Source organism: Zeus faber (genome assembly GCF_960531495.2).
Source record: "Zeus faber genome assembly, chromosome: 9".
Taxonomy (NCBI): Eukaryota; Metazoa; Chordata; class Actinopteri; order Zeiformes; family Zeidae; genus Zeus; species Zeus faber.
The window spans coordinates 2047324-2068038 of NC_137197.1; the positions used below are offsets into that span (position 1 = coordinate 2047324).

General features: G+C 48.7%; 1 protein-coding gene across 1 annotated transcript; it reads right to left on the reverse strand.

Moving 5' to 3' along the window:
* Positions 1–1687: 1687 nt before the first annotated feature.
* Positions 1688–18831, reverse strand: abcg1 (ATP-binding cassette, sub-family G (WHITE), member 1; the record flags this gene model as incomplete). The annotated part of the gene is made up of 15 exons (XM_080007000.1): positions 1688–1916; positions 2659–2777; positions 2939–3097; positions 3191–3291; positions 3583–3751; positions 6320–6421; positions 7063–7205; positions 7732–7846; positions 8231–8354; positions 8475–8620; positions 10222–10272; positions 12510–12642; positions 12942–13059; positions 16212–16425; positions 18769–18831. The coding sequence occupies 15 exons, from the start codon at positions 18829–18831 to the stop codon at positions 1688–1690; spliced, it is 1986 nt and encodes a 661-aa protein (XP_079863126.1).
* Between the last annotated feature and the right edge of the window lie 1884 nt (positions 18832–20715).

Consider the following 20715-nt stretch of genomic DNA (forward strand, 5'->3'; position numbering starts at 1 on the left):
CACGTTATGGCTTAAAATTGTACAAAAAAAAATAGAAACGTCTTTTCAGTCGTTCGGCCTCTTGGCCCTCTGACGATACAGAATGGATACGATTATTAAACGTCCCATTTAAAGTAACCTGACGAGCAGGACAGCTACTATATGAAACATGGAACCGATTGGCTCACCGACACCGGGACCGGCTGATTGGCTGAGAACAGCTCCCGGCGCCGCAGCGGACAGAGGGTTTAGCAGCAACTAGGGATTGGTTTTGATCCGATACCAAGTAATACCAAGGCAGAATCAGCAATATTGATATTGATATTGATATTGATACCGACACTGGGGGGGGCATGCGTGCTGCACGTGGGCGTTCACGTAACATGTGAGTGACGGGCTCCAAGGAAGCACAAGTGAGGAAATATATAAATAGACTTAAAAAAAATGTTTTACTTATTTTGGAGGAAGAGTTTGATCCTTTTTTAGGTTTGGATCCTACTGACGCTGGAATGGAACTTCAAAACCAGACGTAGTTTTGGTGGTATCCGTACTCCCACCCTCAACGCCAACCCCCCTGACGGGGCTCGGGTGGAGGGCGGAGCGGCACCAGTCGTCCTGCTCCGTCCTTTTCCGTTCTCGTGTGTCCTGCAGGTGGAGTCTCAGGTGCAGCCAGTGCGTGTCGAAGAAGATATTGATGGAGAAATGCATTGATTGAATTTTTTCCTCATTTTGAAAATGTGCACAAAATGTCTTTGACTTCAGCTGAAATGAAAAGGATGAAGCTCGACGGCTCCGGCCCGGCAGCTCACAACCACGTCAAGCAGCCAGGTTGACTTTACATGGAAACAGGTCGAAGCAGCTGAATCTCATGGCTACACTTTTTTCAGAAAAAGTTTTCCTAACTGTACAAATTCTGTATACTTTTTTTTTTAAATACTACCGCCAGCAGTAGTTGATTCATTTACTTCCAATGAATATAAAAATACACATTGCAATAGAAGATGATTCCGGCCTTTTAATGACGTTAAAGCACAGTCTCCTACGGCTACTCTGCCACCTGGTGCGCCGGCTGCTCGTGACACTGAAGCGCCTCGGACCACCCCGCTCTGAAATACACAGACACACACAACGTAACTATGGCAACATGAATACGCACAACGCCTTGAGCGGCAGCGATGAACTCCTGCGTGTTTGGAGCACAACAAATGCATGCGTCCATTTACAACAGAAATGTGGGAAAGGTTGAGGGTATAATCTGAAACAAGCGGTCGGTGCTACTGAGGACTAGCGCTACGACAGCTGTTCAGTTTCACTGCGTGGAGGTGAACGGTGTGAGGGACTGGACTGGAGGGTCGCCAAGCGCAGCCTCCAGCTTTTCAACTGATTTCCAATTGATTTTCAGGTGATTTTCCACTGATTTTCAACTGATTTTCAACTGATTTTCAGGTGATTTTCAACTGATTCTCAAGTGATTTTCCACTTATTTTCAAGTGATTTTCAACTGATTTTCAGGTGATTTTCAACTGATTCTCAACCGATTTTCAAGTGATTTTCCACTGATTTTACACTTATTTTCAACTGATTTTCAACTGATTTTCAACTGGTGCCAGCTGCAGTAGGTTGACAGGCTAGGCGGTACAAAACAACAATGCAATATCGCTGGACTGTGTAGCCTTCCTCTCCTCCTCCTCCTCCTCCTCCTCCTCCTCTACCTCTCAGCTCTGATCTTGTAGCGCAGGACAAAGTAGGCTATGAGTCGCAGGGAGATGAAGAAGATGCCGAGGATGATGAAGTCCAGGTAGAGCTTGGCGTCCCTCATGTCCAGCTCCTTCAAGATGGCGTCGGACTTCTGGAAGTGGCAGGTGGCTCCCTGGTCGCAGTGCAGGTCGTCCCTGTTCCGGCCGTAGATGGACAGGATGACTCCCTCAAAGCCGTACCTGCCGCAGGAACACACAGGATCCATCACACCTCATTTCCAGACCCCTTCCTCCGTCATTCCTAAAACCCGGGTCTGGGTGGGACCGGGAGCTGGAGAGTGAGTCCGTTTGAAGGACGATGTGGAACCAACACCCGGGAAACAGTCGCCCCAATGAAACCCTGAACAAGGGAAACTGATGTGGAACAGTGAACCTCAACCTTCTCCACTTCAAGGAGCCTCAGTTTGATCGCAGTAAAGAACCAATCTATCTGAATGTGTTTATTTCTATTGTTATGCACCAAACACAGAGACCAATTCCTTGTTTGTGTAAACTCACTTGGCATTTAAGACAATTCTGATATAGATTCATTGTTAAATCTGATTTAGTCCAAACTTCAGAGCCACGTGCTGGACTGGCAGGTTTTTACCATTAGATCTGAATCAGGGTCTCCACTCTGGTTTGGGAGATAACAGCCAAACAAGATCCAAACATCACTGGACATTCTCCATAGTGGGGAAGTCGAACTTCATGGGCCCCCTGGGACCTCTTGAAGGACCTATGGGGGGTCCCTGAACCCCACATTGAGAACCACTGAGGTAGACTGTGGTTTAAATGTCATTAGAAATTAAAGTCTCCCTGAAGTGTAGAATTTGGATTTAAATCAAATTTAACATCATTCCTGCCCCCAGCGTTCAGGGTGTGAAAGCACATGTGTCGTGCACTCTGCTGTTCTGGCGTGTGAGGCGGTGGGGGTCCTGACCTGACGTAGGAGATGTAGGACATCCACTGCAGGTACCAAGGAATGGTGTCAAAGCTGACGAAGAAGCCAGAGAACAGCAGCACGGGGATGGCTGTGACCGGACCCACAAACGTCGCCACCTGGTGGTCGGACAGGAGAACACAGTGAGCTGCCAGCTGGTCAGCTGTGTGCGTGTGTGTGTGTGAGTGTGTGTGTGTGTGTGTGTGTGTGAGTGTGTGTGTGTGTGTGTGTGTGTGTGTGTGTGTGAGAGTGACTGTGTGTGTGTGTGTGTGTGTGTGACCTGCAGCGAGGTGGAAGCGGCTCCGATCAGCAGTCCAAGTGACTGCGCCACCAGCGACGTCAAAACTCCAAACGACAGAAAGAGCAGGAAGCGAGCAGCGTCCGGAGGCTGCGCCGTCATCCAGTACACAATACTGCAGTACAGCACGGGAAATACTACCTGAAAAACACACAGTACTGCAGTACAGCTCCAGAAAGACTACAAAATAAGGTGTTCACGCTGCCCCCTGGTGGTGAGTGTGTGGTGACGCACCTGGAAGGGGACGTCGGCCATGGTCTTGGCCAGATAATACGCCTTCAGACTGTACCAGTAGTTCAGGTGTTCACGCAGGAAAACTCCCATCTCCAGAGGGACTGCACATGCACACGCACACGCACACACACACACAGTACAGACACACAATCAAAGATCAGACAACATAAAGTAACATTCAATCTGTCTGGGGAACTGAAATCACTGTGTGTGTGTGTGTGTGTGTGTGTGTGTGTGTGTGTGTGTGTGTGTGTGTGTGTGTGTGTGTATGTGTGTGTGTGTGGGCATGTGCGCGTGCGCGCGTGTGTGTGTGTGTGTGTGTGTATGTGTGTGTGTGTGGGCATGTGCGCGTGCGCGCGTGTGTGTGTGTGTGTGTGTGTGTGTGGGCGTACAAGTGAGCACGGTGGGCATCAGGGCAGCGAACATGAGGAACAACATGGAGAAGAAGAGGAAGCCTGAGTTGCTCAGAACCTTCTTGGCCTCGTTGCCGATGCCGAGGTAGAGCAGACCGATGAGGACGCCGATGCCGATGTGGGAGGCGATACGCAGGTGTGTGAGGACCTGAAAGAGGACGGATGTGATTTGTTTTGTGTGTGTGTGTGTGTGTGTGTCAGAATCAGAATCAGAATCAGAATCCGAAATACTTTAATAATCCCAGGGGGAAATTACTTTTGTTACAGCTCCAAATCTACATACAACATATAATAATTATTAAGAAACATATTTATATATAAACATATATATATAAACATATCTATATGTTATAAACATATCTATATAGAGTGTAAAATGTACAGTTAAAAATGTGCAAAAAGAAGAAGGTGCAGAAGTGGAAGTCCGGGTTTTGAGGTCAGGTTACAGAGAGGGGGTGTCTGACTCTGAGGGAGGCGTTGTAGAGATTGATGACCACAGGCAGGAATGATTTCCTGTGGCGCTCTGTGGTGCATCTGGGTAAGAGGAGTCTTCTGCTGAAGGTGCTTCTCTGCTGGGCCAGTGTGTCGTAGAGAGGGTGTGAGACATTGTCCAAGATGGACTGAAGCCTGGACAGCATCCTCCTCTCTGCCACAGTCGTCAGGGTGTCCAGCTCCTCTCCTACGACATCACCGGCCCTCCTGATTAGTTTGTTTAGTCTGTCGTTGTCTGCGACCCTCAGCCCACTGCCCCAGCATGTGACAGCCAAGAAGATCGTACTGGCCACAACAGACTCATAGAACATCCTCAGCATCGTCGGGCAGTTAAAAGACCTCAACCTCCGTAGGAAATAAGAGTCGGCTTTGGCCCTTTTTGTAGACTGCCTCTGTGTTTCTGGTCCAGTCCAACTTGTTATTGAAGTACACCCCCAGGTACTTGTACTCCTCCACAGTGTCCACAGGGACCCCTGGATGGAAACAGGGGCACGGGTGTTTTTGCCCTCCTCAGATCCAGTATGAGCTCCTTTGTCTTAGTCACATTGAGCTGCAGATGGTTCAGCTCACCCCAAGTGACAAAGTTGCCCACAACAGTCCTGTATACACTCTCATCACCATTTTTAATACAACCAACTATTGCTGAGTCATCAGAAAACTTCTGAAGGTGGCAGGACTCCGTTAAATAGTTGAAGTCTGAGGTGTAGAGGGTGAAGAGGAAGGGAGAGAGGACAGTCCCCTGCGGGGCCCCTGTGTTGCTGACTACCCTGTCAGACACACTGTTCTGTAGGCGTACATACTGTGGTCTGCCCGTCAGGTAATCAACAATCCAGGACACGATGGGGGCCTCCACCTGCATCGCAGCCATCTTCTCACCCAGTAGAGCCGGACGGATGGTGTTGAAAGCACTGGAGAAATTAAAGAACATGACTCTCACAGTACTCGCCGGCTTGTCCAGATGAGTGTAGACTCTGTTCAGCAGGTAGATGATGCTGTCCTCAATTCCCAGGCGGGGCTGGTAGGCGAACTGCAGTGGATCAGTGAAAGGCCTGACCATGCTCCGGCGGGTTATCTCCCAAATAGGAGCCTTTCTGTGTGGAGTTTGCATGTTCGCCCCGTGCTCACATGGGGTTTCCTCCACCTCACGTCAGTAAGGACCCCCACCAAAAACATGCACCCATCATTGTCTGACCAGCGATGGACACTTATCACCTGGTTCCCGGGCGCGTCCACGTATGCTGCCCACTGCTCCTGGCTGTGCCCCCAGAGGACGGACAAGCCAGGATGGTCAAATGCAGAGGATCCATTTAACCGGCCACCATCAAAAGCATGTGCATGTGTGTGTGTGTGTGCAAGCATGTGTTGTAGTGTGGTGTGTTGCGTGACGAATAAAGACGTTCTTCTTTCTTCTTCTTTCTTCATAGGCCTCAGCTGCTCCAGGACGAGCCTCTCGAAGGTCTTCATGATGTGGGACGTCAGAGCCACCGGTCTGTAGTCCTGAGGGCCGCTGGGACGTGGCGTCTTCGGCACAGGAACGAGGCAGGACGTCTTCCACAGCACAGGGACCCTCTGGAGGTGCAGGCTCAGGCTGAAGACTTGGCTGAGTACTCCACACAGCTGGGGGGCACAGGCTTTAAGCACCCTGGGAAATACACCGTCGGGGCCTGCAGCTTTGCCGGAGTGGAGTCTCGTCAGCTGTCTTCTCACCAGGTCAGGCATGAAGGACACTGTAGAGGTGACAGTTGGGGGAGGGGTGGGGTCCTCAGGTTGTGGAGGAAAGGATGTAGAGCAGGGGGGAGGGGTGGAGTAGGTGGGTGCGAATTGAGGCGGTGAACAGACAAGGGGTCTGTAAGGAGGAGGAGTAGGGGGAGATAAAGTGGCAGTAGTTGTTGAGCAGCCAGCGGCAGAGACTTGTGGGGGATGGGCCGCAATATCAAACCTATTGAAAAATAGGTTCAGTTCATTTGCCCGGTCCGCACGGCCCTCCAACCCCATGCCACCAGTCTTCTGGAAACCAGTGAAGGTTCTCATGCCACTCCACACATCCCTCATGTTGTTTTGCTGGAGTTTTTTCTCCAGCTTTCTCCTATAACTGTCTTTTGCCTCCTTGATTGTAAGTTTATGTGTGTGTGTGTGTGTGTGTGTGTGTGTGTGTGTGTGTGTGTGTGTGTGTGTGTGTGTGTGCGTGCGGTACACATTGCGCCCAGCGGGGGGCTCCTCTTACCGAGTCTCTGAGGATGCTGAGGAAAGTTCTTCTGAACAGAATGGCAAACTGAGTCAAACAGCTGGCAGCGAAACTATGGCAACCGTCTGAGGCAGCAGCATCCTGTGGGGGAGGGAGAGCGGAGTCCAGTTCTGACGTAGTGACTCGCTCACTGATAATTGTACGAGTGACGCAAACTCGCAAACGACTGGGTCACAGCGAAACAAAGCCTTTAAACGACTCAGGAGTCCCGAGTGGCTCCGGCAGAGGAGTCATTTGTTTCTTTGGCGAAACCCCAGCTACGAGCTCAACAAGCTGCTCAAGGTTTGAGTCAGTGAGTGGCCGAGCGAGCGAGCGAGAGAGAGAGAGAGAGAGAGAGAGTTAATCTTTGAGAATCCTTGTGTATGAATGTGAATGTGGAAAAAATACATCGTTCATATTGAATGTGAGTCGTTTACACTTTGCATTCCACCAAAATAAATAACAACAATACAGTGATTCTCGTGAGAATTCCATTCACGACCCAGAACCACCGTCTCTGACCTCGACGTCTGATTCCACCAACTGAATAAAATGAACAAAGAGTCAGAAAATCAAACGACTCGTCAAGAACCAAGTCTCAAAAAGAGAGACTGTCATCACTCATCCTGTAACACGTAAACCACATCACTTCCTTGGCAGCAGCACTACTTCCTGCCAGTCTACTGTCATTGGGTGTGTGGTGGGTGGAGATGTGGGTGGAGGTGGGCACGGCTGCCTGCTACCTCATCAGTCGCGTGCCACAGGATGTTGAGGGGCGTGGCTCCATTCAGCGCCACCGGGTTGGCAGCGTCACACTTCCTGACCTGCACGGCGTTGACCAGTCGACTCGTCTGGTCTCCGTACTCGCCGGACGCCACCTCCATCACTGCAACACACCAGAGACCCGCACACGGTCACACCAGTCTGAAGAATGACCATTGCTACGGGAACTGCTTCCCCCTCCTGGCTTCACTACCCTATCTATCTGCTTCCTATCATTCTGCATACACGCTAATGCTTACACTAGCTAGTGGCACCATCTGGTGATGCTGCACAAGAGATTCAAGATTCAAGATTTTAATTAGTCACATACATATACATACTTTCATACATATATGCAGTGAAATGTAATGCAACGCACCCGGTGATAACACACAATATGTCCTTGGAAAAAAAAAAAAAAAAAAAATTCTTTCTAATAGACCGACTAACTGACTGACTGACAAAAACTACAACGGAAGATTTTTAGTGGCACCACATCCCCATTCAAGACGTCACATTATCATATACAATACTAGTAGTGTAGTAGTAGTAGTAGTAGCAGCAGTGGTACTAGCGTTGGGGTGGTAGTACTGGTGTTGGTCAGAGGTATTGAAGGTATTCAGGGTATTTGTGTCTTTTGCGCGTCGTACCAAAGTCAGCGGGGTTGTGGTAGGTGGGGCAGTTGAGGCCCAGGTCCCTCAGGTAGGGCACCAGGCAGGACACGTTGCCTCGGTAGATGCACTGACCCTGGCTCAGCACGTAGAGCTGCAAGACACCAAACGACGCAGTCACAGAGCAACACAGTCTGGAGCCAAAGGAAACGTGGCAAGTTGTGGACAAGGAGCAAAGCAGAGCCACGTCCAGCGGCACTCATCTGGGAAAGGCTCATAAAAGAATCCCATAATTCACTGCCATCTGCCATTGTTTCAAAATGAGTTTTGAGGCAGGTCACCTGACCAGCTGTCTCGTGTCTGATTGGTTTACATGTAACCGATAAATAATCCTCACTGATACAATGTTGTGAGGACCTGGCCCAGTAACAGAGTACACGGTTTTAAAGCCCAAACTTGTCTGAAGAGCAGAAGTTCACGCTGTCCCGCCGCCAAGCTCCCGGCATCCCTCGCTGCCAACTCTCTACCCTGGACCCACCTTGTCGAAGAGCTCGAAGAGCTTGGCGCTGGGCTGGTGGATGGTGCAGATCACGGTCCGTCCTCCCTGAGCCAGAGCCTTCAGCAGGGACAGCACCTGGAAGCAGGACGAGCTGTCCAGGCCGCTGGGACACCAGACAGAGAGAAGACGTTGAGACGCTGGACGGCATCTACGGTCTATGAGACGGGACTGAGCTGAGACAGGGGGTGAGACGGGAAGTGAGACAGGTGACAGGGGGTCTCACCTGGTGGGCTCGTCGAAGAACATGACGGGGGGGTTGTTGACCAGCTCCAGAGCGATGGCCAGCCTCTTCCTCTGCCCCCCCGACAGGTGGGATGTCCTGGTCCTGGAACATTCCAGAAGACCCAGCGCCGTGAGGATCTCCCTCACCTGGAGACACGGGACATGGACGACACGCAGGACATTAAGTCTGTCCAGTTACCACCACTACAGTGACCACTATGACAAAAAGCTAAAAGCTAAAAAATGTCGACAGCATGGTTGAACAGGAGTGATGACTCAGCAACGTTAAATTCGGAGCAAACCAAACCCATTTTAAATGACGGGGGGTGAAAGTGAGAGTCCTTTTTTGCAGAAGAGTGAATCTTCAACTCCCGAGGTGAAAATAATTACCGAACTGAATCAAAGTCCAACCTTGTTTTCCACCAAAAAAATCATTCTTGTGCAACTTCCATTCACATTTTAGAGCTGAACCGACTCATTTTTCAACCACCTGCACTGAAAGTTGTAAATTCACTGGAAACGTTCCATGTTGGTGTCGTGTAGGAACAGGATCCGGTCTCCATGTTCCGTATAAGTCGTTCTGTAAATTTCCCCAATCTCAACCTTGTATCATTTGGGAAAATGCCGCTACGGCACATTTCCAAAAAGTATCGACAAATATTTCAAAAGTTATTTGTTTTCTGGAAGAAAAAGAAACATTCAGAAAAATGGAGAATCCGATCAGAGCCGTGGAGCTCGGCTGCAAAGACAAGAAACTGAAACTGGTCCAGTGTCTACGGAGGCAGGTCTTTACTTTCTTACATTTTATTAGAAGAAGAAACAGTCTTTATTAGTCACGCAACACACCACACTACAACACATGCTTGCACACACACACACACACATGCACATGCTTGATGGTGGCCGGTGAAATGGCTCCTCTGCTTTTGACCCATCCTGGCTTGTCCTTCCTCCGGGGCCACAGCCAGGAGCAGTGGGCAGCGTACGTGGACGCGCCCGGGGTCCAGGTGATAAATGTCCATCGCTGGTCAGACGATGATGGGTGCATGTTTTTGAGGGGGGTCCTTACTGACGTGAGGTGGAGGAAACCCCATGTGAACACGGGGAGAACATGCAAACTCCACCCAGAAAGGCTCCTGTTTGGGAGATAACCCACCAGAGCACGGTGCCAACAGCGCCCCAGGCGGGAATCCAACCCAGGACCTTCTAGCTGTGAGGCAGCAGTGCAGTGCACTGCGCCACTGTGCCACTATTATTTTCCTTCTTAAAAATGGCGCTCAGACCCTGGACGTGGCTTTTACAGTTTGGGGTGCGGTGCCGGGACATCGGGACCAAGCGCTTCTCTTGCCCGCCGGCTGCACCGGAGGGCGGAGCTAGAGGGAACCGGCGGATAGTGAGAGGGAGAAGGAGAACGGGTGGAGAACTTTCCTTCTCCGAAGGCAGAGGGTGTAGGACAGGTGGAAAGCGATCACACTGGTTTAATAACATGGGTTTAGGGTTATTGTGTCCGGGGACGGGGTCTGTCCCCGTGTCCCGGCTCCGTCAGCGGAGGGAACAGAGTCGGTCCGCGAGGGGCAGGGAGACGTGGAGCCGAGCGCTGGTAGATACCATGTAATGTCATGCCATGCCGATTCAATTACAGACCATCAGCCTCAAAAACTACAGCCTCAAAGAATAATGCCTCATAATCTACAGCCGCAAAGACAACACTCATAAACGACCCCAATCTGGTGTTAGTGTTTCCTTACCATCTCCTTGCGAGCCTCCACTTTCTCCTTCAGTTTCAGATTGGCTGATACCTGGAGGGGGCGGAGCCAAGACAACATCACATGAGACAACACAACATGACACAACATCACATGACACAACATGACACAACATCACATGACACAACATCACATGACACAACATGGTGACACAACATCACACATCACATGACACAACATGGTGACACAACATGGTGACACATCACATGACACAACATGGTGACACAACATCACACATCACATGACACAACAGCACATGACACAACATGACACATCACACAACATCACATGACACATCACATGACACAACAGAACATGACACAACATCACTTGACACAATATGACACAACGTCACCTGACACATCACCTGACAACATGATACGTCACTTGACACAACGTCACATGACACATCATATGCCACAACATCACATGACACAGCATCACATGACACAAAATGAAACAACATCATGACACAACATCACAAAACATCACATGACCCATCACATGAGACAACATGACACATATCAGATCACACAACATCACATTAGACAAAATTACATGACACATCATCACAGGACACAACATGACACGTCACATCACACAACATGACACAACATTACCTGACACATGACACAACGTCAGATGACACAACATCACCTGACACATGACACATCATTACCTGACACATGACACAATGTCACATGACACAACATCACCTGGCACAACATGACACAACGTGACATGACACAACATCACCTGACACAACATGACGCGTCACTTGACACGTCACATGACACATCATCATATGACACAACATGACACATCACATGACACAACCTCACATGACACAACAGAACATGACACATCACATGACATAGCATCACATGACACAACATGACACAACGTCACATGACACAGCATCACATGACACAGCATCACATGACACAGCATCACATGACACAAAATTACACAACATCATGACGACGCCACAAAACATCACATGACACTTCACATGAGACATGACACATATCAGATGACACATCACATTAGACAACATCACATGACACAACATCACACATCACATGACACATCATCACAGGACACAACATGACACAACGTCACATGACACAACATCACCTGACACAACATGACACAACGTCACCTAACACAACATCACCTAACACAACATGACACGTCACTTGACACAACGTCACATGACACAGCATCACATGACACAGCATTACATGACACAACAGAACATGACACAAAATTACACATCATGACGACGGCACAAAACATCACATGACACTTCTCAAGAGATGACATATCAGATGACACAACATCACATTAGACAACATCACATGACACAACATCACAGGACACAACATGACACAACGTCACATGACACAACATGACACAACGTCACATGCCACAACGCCACATGACACAGCATCACATGACACAGCATTACATGACACGGCATTACATGACACAACAGAACATGATACATCACATGACACAGCATCACATGACACGGCACTACATGACACAACAGTACATGACATAGCATCACATGACACAATATCGCATGACACACCACATGACACAACATCACATGACACAAAATTACACAACATCACAAAACATCACATGAGGCAACATGACACAACATCAGATGACACAACATCACATTAGACAACATCACATTAGACAACATCACATGACACATCACATGACACAACATGACATGACAACATGACAGGATACAACATGACACAACATCACATGACATAACATGAGACAACATCACATAACACAACATGACACAACATCACACATCACATCACACCATGACAGGATATAACATGACACAACATCACATGACACAACATGAGACAACATCACATAACACAACATGACACAACATCAGATGACATCACATCACACATCAAATTCCACATCACATGACATCACACGAGACAACATCTTATGACACAACATCACATCACATAACACAGAATCACATGACACAACATGACACATCACATGATGAAACATGACACATCACATGACACAACATCACATGACACAATGACACATGACACAATATGACACAACATCACATGACATAGCATCACATGACACAAAATGACACAACATCATGACACATCACAAAACATCACGAGACAACATCACACATCACATGATACAACATCACATGACACAAAGATGATGTGTGTGTCTGTGTCTGTGTGTGTGTGTGTGCGCACCATCATGGCCTCGTGCACGGTGAGGTGGGGCAGCAGCACGTCGTCCTGCATGATGTAACAGGAAACCTTCCGGAAGGAGCGCAGGTCCCGGGGGAGGCCGTTGATCAGGATCTGCCCTTTCATCCCTGTTTCCCTGGAAACAAGAAGAGTCACAGCATCAGCACCAAGACCAGAATCAGACAGGAACCACCTCACAGGAAGGGGATACGCACAGTAGTACACACAGCACTACACAGTACACACAGTGGTACACACAGTAGTACACACAGTACTACACACAGTACTACACAGAGTGCACACAGTAGTACACATTGTACTACACACCGTACACACAGTAAACATAGTACACACAGTAGTACACACAGTAGTGCACACAGTACACACAGTAGTGTACACAGTACTACACACAGTTGTACACACAGTACTACACACCTGTACCCAGCCAGGATGTTCATCAGCGTTGACTTCCCGGCTCCAGACGGACCCATGATGGCGACCAGAGCTCCACTGGAGAAACTCCCAGAGATCCCTCTGAGAAGAGTCTTATTACCTGGAGGAGGAGAGGAGGAGAGGAGGAGAGGAGGAGGAGGAAGAGGAGAGGTGTTACAGAGTTTCATATTACCTCTTGGTTTCGTCAAACTGAAAAGGTTTCTATAGCACACACACACACACACACACACACACACACACACACACACACACACACACACACACACACACACACACCTCTCTCCTTGGAGTCTCAGTTGTTTTTATTGTTTTCAGTTTGTGACTGAACCTTGACTCTTTCTGTGACTCCTGAATCCTGAGTCATTTCAAACAATCGTTCAGTCGTCATCACTATCAACAGACCATAATAATAAAAAGCACAATTCTACATGTTTGGGACATTTCTATCTCATTGTACAGTGAGAGGTACTGCAGTATCTAGTGTGTATTTTTCAAGTACTGCAGTATTTTCCTCCCGCTGGACTAATCCTGCTGCTCCTTTAATTGGATTGTCATCTCTAATCAGCAACAGCAACAAATCCTAACTGTCCTGCAGTAACCTGCACTCTACTGCACTCTACCGGTAGTCACTCAGTAGAGTCACTCAGTAGAGTCACTCAGTAGTCACTCAGTAGTAACTCAGTAGTCACTCAGTAGTAACTCAGTAGTCACTCAGTAGAGTCACTCAGTAGAGTCACTCAGTAGAGTCACTCAGTAGTGTCACTCAGTAGAGTCACTCAGTAGAGTCACTCAGTAGAGTCACTCAGTAGTCACTCAGTAGAGTCACTCAGTGGTCACTCAGTGGTCACTCAGTAGTCACTCAGTCGAGTCACTCAGTAGTCACTCAGTAGAGTCACTCAGTAGAGTCACTCAGTAGAGTCACTCAGTAGAATCACTCAGTAGTCACTCAGTAGAGTCACTCAGTCGAGTCACTCAGTAGAGTCACTCAGTAGAGTCACTCAGTAGTTACTCAGTAGAGTCACTCAGTAGTTACTCAGTAGAGTCACTCAGTAGTCATTCAGTAGTCACTCAGTAGAGTCACTCAGTAGTCACTCAGTAGAGTCACTCAGTAGTCACTCAGTAGAGTCACTCAGTAGAGTCACTCAGTAGTTACTCAGTAGAGTCCCTCAGTAATTACTCAGTAGAGTCACTCAGTAGTCATTCAGTAGTCACTCAGTAGAGTCACTCAGTAGTCATTCAGTAGTCACTCAGTAGAGTCACTCAGTAGTCACTCAGTAGAGTCACTCAGTAGAGTCACTCAGTAGTCACTCAGTAGAGTCACTCAGTGGAGTCACTCAGTGGAGTCACTCAGGAGAGTCACTCAGTAGAGTCACTCAGTCGTCACTCAGTAGTCACTCAGTAGAGTCACTCAGTAGTCACTCAGTAGAGTCACTCAATAGAGTCACTCAGTAGTTACTCAGTAGTTACTCAGTAGAGTCCCTCAGTAATTACTCAGTAGAGTCACTCAGTAGTCATTCAGTAGTCACTCAGTAGAGTCACTCAGTATTCACTCAGTAGAGTCACTCAGTAGAGTCACTCAGTAGAGTCACTCAGTAGTCACTCAGTAGAGTCACTCAGTAGTCACTCAGTAGAGTCACTCAGTAGAGTCATTCAGTAGTCACTCAGTAGAGTCACTCAGTAGTTACTCAGTAGAGTCCCTCAGTAATTACTCAGTAGAGTCACTCAGTAGTCATTCAGTAGTCACTCAGTAGAGTCACTCAGTAGTCACTCAGTAGAGTCACTCAGTAGAGTCACTCAGTGGAGTCACTCAGTGGAGTCACTCAGTCACTCAGGAGAGTCACTCAGTAGAGTCACTCAGTAGAGTCACTCAGTAGAGTCACTCAGTAGAGTCACTCAGTAGTCACTCAGTAGAGTCACTCAGAAGAGTCACTCAGCGGAGTCACTCAGTGGAGTCACTCAGTAGAGTCACTCAGAACTCACTCAGTAGAGTCACTCAGTAGAGTCACTCAGTAGTCACTCAGTAGAGTCACTCAGTAGTCACTCAGTAGTCACTCAGTAGTCACTCAGTAGAGTCACTCAGTAGTCACTCAGTAGTCACTCAGTAGTCACTCAGTAGTCACTCAGTAGAGTCACTCAGCAGAGTCACTCAGTAGAAAGAGTCGTTCAGTTTGGTCCAACCTGTGCCACGCCCACTGAGCGAGGGAGGACTTCCTGAACGATGAACGACAAGACGAGTGGGTTCGGTTCGGAGGCGTGGATGGAATTCATACAGGAATTGTTCAATTCTGTCAAAATGATGTTTTGGTGGAATGCAAAGAGTTAATGGTTCATATTTGATATGAATGACGCCGCACGCCTCGACCGCTTGTTTTCCACGCAATTAAATTTACTTGAATTATTAATTTCAGTTTATTGACGTTCAGTCGCTCTCCCACTCTTCTGCCGCAAAGACTCCAGAGTCATACAGACCATAATAACAAGGAGGCTTCTACATCCTTGTGTGAAACACTGATCTAATGAGTGAAACCACAGGTTTCTCTCCAGCTCTTTCATACTTTTCCACCACGATCATCCCCCCACGGCTGGAATGTTTCCACCGAAACCCGAGCGTTTCCGCCCAAACAGCAGAAGCGGGTCTCTGCTCGGGCGGGGCCACCTGGTATTAGCAGATTATCCAAACGAGGCGGAGCCGTCCAGCAGCTTCAGATGGAACTTTTTGACAAAAGGAAGGATATCGGTTTGCAGGGGCCAGGAGGGGTCATCGGGAACTAAACAGCCTCAAACAGAGGAGCTGGATGACAAAGTACATATTTACATTTATGCTATTTGGCTATTTCCGTATAGCTCTCATTTCTGTGTATCTGCATATTTCTATATATCTCTGCATATTTCTGTATATTTGTGTATATTTCTCTTTTTATTATTTTCATATTTTATTAATCTGTGTAGAAATGCACTGATCTGCATCGTGGGATGTGTTGGTTCGTTGCATGAGACACAGGATGATGAGGTCGTTCTGTATCACACGCCTGAGGTGATACGTCTGACAACGTGCCCTTGAGCAAGATCATCGACTCTCAGTGGCTCCAGGGTCCTGCTGTTGGTTTCTACCCTAGAGCAAGGCACTAGCCCTGCCATGGTCGGGGTTCTATTCCCAAGAGCAAGGCGGTAACCAAGGCAAGGTCGGGGGTTCTACTCCCTTCGAGCAAGGCAGTAACCCTGCCAGCGTCGGGGGTTCAATTCCCTGCCCACCTCTCTTGCGCCAGTAGCTTCCCTCCTGGATGCAGTAGGAGACGTTCATGAACTGGATGTTGACGGCCGGTCGCCGCGGCAACGAGGAGAAGCGCTGGGCCTCCGTCAACGTGGTCTCCACCTTGGCCAGCAGGGGCATCTGCTGCACCACCTCCTCCACACACACACACACTGCGCGGGGCTCCAACATGAGGTCCGGGAGCCCGTTGGTGTTCTGTGGGGGTCAGAGTTATTACGGCTTTAATACTTCAGTGACTGCTCAACATCCTATAATACTTGCAAACTTGTAGCGTCAATCGACAAAGTGGAACTGGATTCAACATCAGTGGTTCGCTGCTTCCAGACGAAATGGAACAGGAGACTCCAAAAGTCAGGACATGTGATTGGCTGACAAAAACTCCCAGAATGCAGCTGCAGCCTCCAGCCGGTCCAGCCTGCTGTTCATTCACAAACTGGAAATAAAAAAAACTCTCACTTAAAGCACAATATTTGGAGTGTTGAATTTCTCCCTTTTAAGTTTCCGTGGCGACGGTTGATGAGTCCGGTATTGATTTCATGAAAATTCAACTTTCATAAGAGTAACTCCCCATAAACTTTCCTTTGCTTCCCAAAGACGACACAACTCTTCCTCTTTCCGCTCAGTCAGGGCTTCCCCCGTCGCTGGGAAGCAGATGACAAGCAACCGTCCTTCACGTGAGTGCAACGCACGTTGTGAACACAGGGGGCAGCACTGAGCACAGTCACTACACATGAACCAAAACTCCTCAAGTTCAAGTTCAAGAGATGATTTGTCAGCCTCAGAGATGGAGATTCAAATGACTTCAACTAATAACAATAACATATACATATACTTGCAGGAAGCAATACACAGGGTGCAGTTTAGTGGTGTTAAGTATGTATTACAGGTTTCCTGGTTCTGTAAAACGCAGCACGAGTTGCAATTTTCCGAGTTTACTTTGAACGCGGCATGGGCTCCTCCGGTCTGTCATCTGAACAAGTGTAACTACGACACTAAACCAGGTCGACACAGCACAACTCTCCAAATGCAAATGAGCACCCAGAGAGGAGGCCTGTTTTTATATGACATTGTTTCATGATGTCACAAAGCTCGTTTCATAAACTAATCAAGGGCAAAGTTCTTCCAACTTCCGGTAAAGTTGCAACTGTTTTTTACCAATTCCTGCTCAAAATGAACAAGATGTCTGAAACGCCCGGTTCCAACAAGACCTCAACCATGTCCATGAGTTCTGCGGTGAGCGTGTTCCAGACATTTTTGGCCCAAAAAATGCCAAGAAGATTAATCATAAAAATCAGAGTAAAAACAATAGGGGTTCAGCCCGATAATAACAATAATAATAATAACAATTAAGATTATTATTATTATTATTATAAATACAGCTGCAGGCAGCAAAACAAATTACAGTTTTCCGAGTTCCCATAAAACACATCATCACTTCATATCGAACCAATTACACATTTTCGAGTTCCCGTGGAACGTAGCATCAGTTCGTGATGTCACTCGTCTTTACATCGGCATTACTACTAAAACGAGTTACAATTTTCCAAGTTTCCCTGGAACGCAGCATCTGCTGACATAACGACTCGTGAGTCCTGGTGAAATGCAGAATTACTACTACAAGCTGATACACTTGTTGCGTGTTGGGACTTTATTCTAAAAGTTTCGGTGTGGCTGTCTGCTACCTGTCGTCCCGTCTTTTAGTTTGTATTTCACTGTAATGGGGGCAGGTTGCATGTTGCCCCATATGGAGCTGCAGCTCTAATCTGTTTCTATACCGGGACCGCAGGTAACTGTCGGTCAAAGCCAGAGTGGAAAACAAGCAGCAACCTGGTCCAACACACTGATGCACTCCAGCTAAAAAGAACACGCAACACGCTAAAACGAAAAGGAACAGGCTTCAAGAAAAGGAACAGGCTTCAAGAAAAAGAACAGGCTTCAAGAAAAAGAACAGGCTTCAAGAAAAAGAACAGGCAACATGATTGAGACAGAATAACACCACACACCTCACGGATTCTGCTTTGTTTTCGATCTATATTCTGGGTTCCAACCTCCTGACAACAGCCTCCAAATGGTTGTCGTTACCTTTTACTCTAGAGAGAGACAGGTGGAGAGAGACAGGAAGTGGGGTGCGTGCAACAAACGAGCGCAGACAGCCCCGGTGCCGCAGACAGCCCCGGTGGCAGCTCCGTGCTCGCTGAGCCTCCACCACCTCCTCCACCACCTCCTCCAAACGCGTTTTAACGATCCTCAAGACATTAAAGGGAAGCTCCCAGCGCTGCCTGCTAACTGTGTTAGCTCAATGCATGGCTGCAGATGGGTTCAGCTAGCCTAGCTCCTGAAACTCGGCAAATCCACCTTCCAGCATCTTAAAACCTGAGTTATTATAAGTGATGCATCTTGTGTTTTAAAATAAAAACGAATCAACAAAAAACATCGAGTTTTAGATGCGACCACATCCAGAACGACTATGAAAAGTCACAAAGTGAAGTAAAAGTTGATTTTCAATTCTCCTGTTTCCTGTCAACCCGCTCAACTCACCATGATGATGGAGTTGGTGACGGCCGTGTTGTTGGCGGACAGGGCGGCCAGCATGCAGGCCATGCCGGCCCCGCGCGGTTCCTCAGCTGCCAGAGCTGCGGCCGGATGCCTCCTCCAGGAGCTGCACGCACGCACACACGCACGCACACACACACACACACACACACACAGCTGTAGGATGAGCTGCAGCTCAGCCACACTAAGCCTCCCTCCTCCCTCCTCCCTCCTCCCTCCTCCCTCCTCCCTCCTCCCTCCTCCCTCCTGCCTCCTCCCTCCTCCCTCCTGCCTCCTCCCTCCTCCCTCCTCCCTCCTCCCTCCTGCCTCCTGCCTCCTGCCTCCTGCCTCCTGCCTCCTGCCTCCTCCCTCCTCCCTCCTCCCTCCTCCCTCCTCCCTCCTCCCTCCTGCCTCCTCCCTCCTCCCTCCTCCCTCCTGCCTCCTGCCTCCTCCCTCCTCCCTCCTCCCTCCTCCCTCCTGCCTCCTGCCTCCTCCCTCCTGCCTCCTCCCTCCTGCCTCCTCCCTCCTGCCTCCTCCCTCCTGCCTCCTCCCTCCTCCCTCCTGCCTCCTCCCTCCTCCCTCCTCCCTCCTGCCTCCTCCCTCCTCCCTCCTCCCTCCTCCCTTCTCCCTCCTACCTCCTCCCTCCTCCCTCCTCCCTCCTGCCTCCTCCCTCCTCCCTCCTGCCTCCTCCCTCCTCCCTCCTCCCTCCTCCCTCCTGCCTCCTGCCTCCTGCCTCCTGCCTCCTCCCTCCTGCCTCCTGCCTCCTGCCTCCTCCCTCCTCCCTCCTCCCTCCTCCCTCCTGCCTCCTGCCTCCTGCCTCCTCCCTCCTCCCTCCTGCCTCCTCCCTCCTGCCTCCTCCCTCCTGCCTCCTCCCTCCTGCCTCCTCCCTCGCCTCCTGCCTCCTGCCTCCTCCCTCCTCCCTCCTGCCTCCTCCCTCCTCCCTCCTCCCTCCTCCCTCCTGCCTCCTGCCTCCTCCCTCCTGCCTCCTCCCTCCTGCCTCCTGCCTCCTCCCTCCTGCCTCCTGCCTCCTCCCTCCTCCCTCCTGCCTCCTCCCTCCTGCCTCCTCCCTCCTGCCTCCTCCCTCCTGCCTCCTCCCTCGCCTCCTGCCTCCTGCCTCCTCCCTCCTCCCTCCTGCCTCCTCCCTCCTCCCTCCTCCCTCCTCCCTCCTCCCTCCTGCCTCCTGCCTCCTCCCTCCTCCCTCCTCCCTCCTGCCTCCTCCCTCCTCCCTCCTGCCTCCTGCCTCCTGCCTCCTGCCTCCTGCCTCCTGCCTCCTGCCTCCTCCCTCCTCCCTCCTCCCTCCTCCCTCCTGCCTCCTCCCTCCTCCCTCCTGCCTCCTCCCTCCTGCCTCCTGCCTCCTCCCTCCTGCCTCTTCCCTCCTGCCTCCTCCCTCCTCCCTCCTCCCTCCTCCCTCCTGCCTCCTGCCTCCTCCCTTCTATCTCTCTCTTTATTCAATTACATTTTTATTGAATTGAGAGAGAGCGTCGATGGTTTCATTAAGATCAGTGATATACGTTGACATGCAGTTCAGCCACAACATTAAACCAGTGACAGGTGAAGTGAAGAACATGCATCACCTGGTTCCAATGGCACCTGTCAAGGAGTGGGATATATTATTATTATTATTATTATTATTATTATTATTATTATACTGTTATATATCATTAATATATATACTGTTATATATTATTATTATATATATACTGTTATATATTATTTTATATATATTTATATATACTGTTATATATTATTATTAGATATATACTGTTATATATTATTATTAGATATATACTATTATATATTAATATTAGATTTATACTGTTATATATTATTATTAGATATAGCCTGTTATAAATCATTATTATATATATATATTGTCATATATTATTATTAGATACATATATTGTTATATATTATTATTAGATATATACTGTTATATATTATTATTAAATATAT